This window comes from Gossypium hirsutum, chromosome D01 (genome assembly GCF_007990345.1).
Source record: "Gossypium hirsutum isolate 1008001.06 chromosome D01, Gossypium_hirsutum_v2.1, whole genome shotgun sequence".
In the NCBI taxonomy this organism is placed as follows: domain Eukaryota; kingdom Viridiplantae; phylum Streptophyta; class Magnoliopsida; order Malvales; family Malvaceae; genus Gossypium; species Gossypium hirsutum.
The window spans coordinates 21,172,312-21,176,986 of NC_053437.1; the positions used below are offsets into that span (position 1 = coordinate 21,172,312).

Sequence of the window (4,675 nt, forward strand, 5' to 3'; positions counted from 1 at the left end):
ACTATTTGTTGGCGGCATTCAAATATACATCCAACGGTTGTTGTCAAGATTATTCCATTGAAATAAACTTATACGATTATCCGTATTCAATACTCAATCTGTTAAAAAATACATAAAAATTCTCAAAATAATTTCAAATAGCAAAAAAAAAAAATACTTACATAAAAAAATTAATGAATAAAAAATACCAAAATTATATCAATATGGAATTTTTTTCATTCATAAGCTCAGACTTTTTCAGTTCTCATTTTGTACATGAACAACATTTATCTTTACATTTAACCACTTAAATTTATTTCTACGTTTTCTTCCATCTCCGATCCTGTATCTTTCTCTGGGAAATTCTCTATATTAAATTCTGAATTCTCTTCAAATTCATCTTCTACAATCCAATTTAGAAATTCCTCAGGATCTTCTTCCTCTTCAATCTTTATAACGGGTATTAAATTTAGAAATTCTCTTGGTAATTTCCTAACAACTAATTTATCCATCCATGGTATGTCAAACACATTTTTCTTCCCAGTTAACTTTTGTGAATCTACACTTTGTCTCACTATTTTCCTTGCTCCATAAGATATTATAAACTTCACGAAGTATATAACTAGATTCTAATAGTTTCATGGTACCAATGTATTCCAAATTTAGTCTAAAATGACTTGATGCTCCCTTTCTATTAATGTCCCTCTAGGGGTTAAGTGTTGCACTTTATTCTTTCTAATCAGTTCATGACTCTCCCATAACACTTATTGCATCTTTTGATTTACGGTAATAAGGTGTCGAATGGTGTCTTCTTCTGGTTTCATTCTATAATCTTGCAATTCTCTCATCATCTTATCAACTTTCTCCCTTTGTGCTGAAGTTATTATCTCATCAAGCAATATCAAATTTATTGCCATTTCTAGCCATATCTATGACAAAAAATATTTTTATTTTGATTTTCAGTATTTATCTATTTTTTTATTTTTATCACTAACAATTACTTTATAATAGTTAATAAAAAAATAACTTTCAAATATATTAAAAAATTTTAAAACATAACATTCATAACCTAACAAATCACAATAAAACTTAAACAAATAATTAATCTAAACACAAAACTTACTAACAAAATAACTTACAAATTAATATAAATTTACATTTATAATCTAACAAATCACAATAAACAAAATAACTTTAAAACAAAACATAAAAATAACACTAAATAAACTATATAATACTAACAAAATAATTTTTTTCTCATCATAATCTATTCTATTTGAAAATAACAATAAAAATAAAAATACATTTTCTTTCTTTCTTTCTTTCTTCACTCTCTCTTCTTCCTCATGTTCTACTATTTTTTTAACAGATATTTAGTATTGAGCCGGATGGGGGGGGATTTTGTATTGGTGCCGCCTATCAGATAGGGGTCACCAGTGCCGCCTATCAAATAGGCACCATACCCCTGCACTACATCCGTATAAAAATACGGGTTCTATACTATTCCAGTACAAATGTGGTGCCGCCTATCAAGTAGGCACCACTATTAAAATATATATATTTTTACAGTCAAACATGTCAGATTTTTAAAATGATGTCGCCTATGCACTACCCTCCACTTGCTTGGATGTACTATTTCGATACATAATCTATCTCACATACTATTTAAGTATTTTTTTTTATAATATATAGGTAAAAAAGCTGTTAAATACTTTCAATATTTTAGTGGGTATGTAATTATTTAGAGGTATATATGTGGAATGTCGCCTAAAACAAACTTATGCACTATTATCCATTACTATTGCTGACTGTTTAATGATGATATTTGATAATAAATTAATTTGGGAAACATATTCCATACTAAAAAAAGAAACAAAACACAAATTAAATAACTATGTCGGCATATCAAAAGCTTACAAGCAGCTACGTGAGGGTTTTTTCATCCTCACCGAAAAGAAAAAGAGCGAGTATTTGTATATACGGTATATTACAAAGATTTAAATTGGGTGATTATCAAATTGTTTTTACCATCATAAATATAAAATAATGATTACATAATATCAATTTTAATCATCATATTTTTTCTTTATTTTTAAAATTTTTAATTGACGTGACATATTAAATAAATAATGTTATGTCAGTATAAAAGTACATGTGGTCTGTCATATAAGTTACCATGTCAATATTATTAAAAAAAATAATATTTAGTCATCATTTTCATTAAAAAATTATTTAACTTTTTTTTGAAAGATGATAAAACATATAAACGGTATAGATTATTATGCTAATAATAATTATACGATTAATCATGATAATTTCCGAGAATAAATACTAAGGATGACAAAAGATGAAATGGAGAATATGTTTTCTTTTTTGTCTTAAATTATGATTAATTAATTATATTAAGAATTTCTATAAAATTAATTATTTTAAGCATTAAATTAAACGATTATTTAATTTAAACAAATTGATTAATTTGTATAAAATTTTAATTAATTAACTAAAGTAAACTTAACTAATTAAGATGCTATTTGATAAACTAGAAAAAATAAGAGTTGAAAATTTAAGTATTAAAATATTAAAAACTAAATTTAAAATTTAAAATGTTTGATATATTTCTTAAAATTAAGTGCGAAATATAATTAGAATGTTTTTATAAATTTTTAGAAATTTAAAGTTAAAGTATTTAAATGGTGATGTTAAAAGAAAATGACAAAAAAAATTGAAAAACAAAATCTATATAGATAGCTAGCTTTTCATATTTTTATTGAAAAAAATTCTATAGTTGATTTTTTATTATAGAATTATTAAATGTGATGAAAATTATTATTTTTAATTAATTTAATTTTTCCATGGATCATCAAACAAAAGTTTTATATATTAAGACTCCATACATAAAATTCCATAATCTCAATCTTGTCAAACACAAACAATAACTCGTGCGCTGAAATGAGAAATATGTGACTACTCAAATAGTAGATCATACTACACTACTACTTTTCCTACAATCTTTTTATATAACTTTCGTTTTTAGTATAGGCTTTAGAGAAAACGGACAAGGAGGTGATGGATTTTGTCGGCCAAATTTGGATTTAGCTTTAAGGAAGATCAACGTGGCGGCCGTCCCTCACGACAGATTTGCAGCCAAGTGGGAAACTAATGCTTCTTGCTTCTGCAATCTCCCCTCTCCCTCCCTCTTTATCTACCATCTTATATATATGTATCCTTTTCCATTATAGCTTTTGAAGCAAAGGGTACTATTTGATTAAACCAAACTAGTCTCCTGCTTCTTTTGTTTTTTCTAAAATGTCGTGGCTTTCGAGTTATAATCTTTAGAAACAAAATTGAAAACCCATAATAAAAAGAAGAGTTTATTTGAGTTTAGGGTTTAGGGTATTTCAATGAAAGGTGATTATTGTTCAAGTTCAACACGTGGAGAGAAGTGAAAGATGCAACACCACCAACCGAGGGATAAGGATGAGAAAGTGGGAGAAATGGGTGGCTGAAATCTGAGAACCAAACAAGAGGTCTAGGATTTGGTTGGGTTCTTACTCCACACCCATAGTCAGGGATTTAAATAGCGGTCCGTTATTGAAATAGCGTCCGTTATATAGCGGTAGCGGCACCGTCGGACTGCTATTGTCGAAACTGCTATTATATTTTACAATAAATTATGTGAATTTTTTTTAAATTCACGACCGCAATGACCATAATAGCATCCATTATGTCCGCAACCGCGATAAACGCAATGTGACCGAAAATGCGGCCGCGACCGGAATTTAAATCCCTGCCCATAGCTGCTGCTCATGCCTACGACACCGCCGTCTTCTACTTGCGTGGACCTTCCGCTAGGCTCAACTTCCCTGACCTTATATTACAAGAGGACGATGAACTTAGAGACATCTCACCTGCTTCCATACGCAAGAAGGCCACCGAGGTCGGTGCTAAAGTCGACGCTCTACACACCACCTCCCTTCATCATCATCATGCTTCTAATTCATCGGAATCATCAAACCCTCCTCGAGTTTTCTCCAAACCCGATTTGAACAAGTACCCTGAAACTTCTGATGAAGATTGAAAACAATCTATATAAAGGAAAAAAAAATCTACAACTTACTATTCATTTGTAAGAGCTCACCATTTACTGTTCATTTGAGGTAACTCACCACTTCCTATGAGTTCGCCAATCTTGGAGGGTTCGCCAAATGTGCATGCTGCATGAATGGTCATCTCACAACAATTGCCACAATACCATTCAACAACTACTAATTTATCAAATTCCACAATTAGACCCAATTTTCTATTCCACTGGGAATAACAAAAAGAGCTCTAAAGCTATCTTAATAGTAGCATAAGGTTCAGCCATTTCAACACACATATGTTCTAGTGGATCGAAAAAAATCATCAAAAAATAACCATTAGAGTTTCTGTGAACTCCCCTACAATTGATCACTTGTTGCTCCCTCTACAGAGATACATCAACATTAAATTTAAACCATTCACTTTCAGGAGCAATCCAAGTAGCCCTTTCACGTTCTACTTTTAGTAGTAAACATCGTCTCTTCAATGGACTATTCTCTACTATTAAAAATGTCATTCATTGCCAACCACACTGTCCATAGAGCTGAACCAAATGTAGTAAACCATAATGTGTTCGTATATTTAAGAGGTTCAAAACACAAGGAACACAATGATT

The 4,675-nt window shown here is 30.0% G+C and overlaps 1 protein-coding gene across 1 annotated transcript; it reads left to right on the forward strand.

The window, feature by feature from the left end:
- Positions 1 to 3,245: 3,245 nt before the first annotated feature.
- LOC107921889 (ethylene-responsive transcription factor RAP2-1) lies at positions 3,246 to 4,249 on the forward strand. Its single transcript, XM_016851711.2, has one exon. It carries the CDS (start codon positions 3,740 to 3,742, stop codon positions 4,055 to 4,057), a length of 318 nt encoding a protein of 105 aa, XP_016707200.1. The 5' UTR covers positions 3,246 to 3,739; the 3' UTR covers positions 4,058 to 4,249.
- The last annotated feature ends 426 nt before the right edge of the window (positions 4,250 to 4,675 follow it).

Excerpts from the sequence above, each read along its gene's own strand:
- LOC107921889 (XM_016851711.2), top strand. The coding sequence starts at position 3,740 with ATGCGGCCGCGACCGGAATTTAAATCCCTGCCCATAGCTGCTGCTCAT.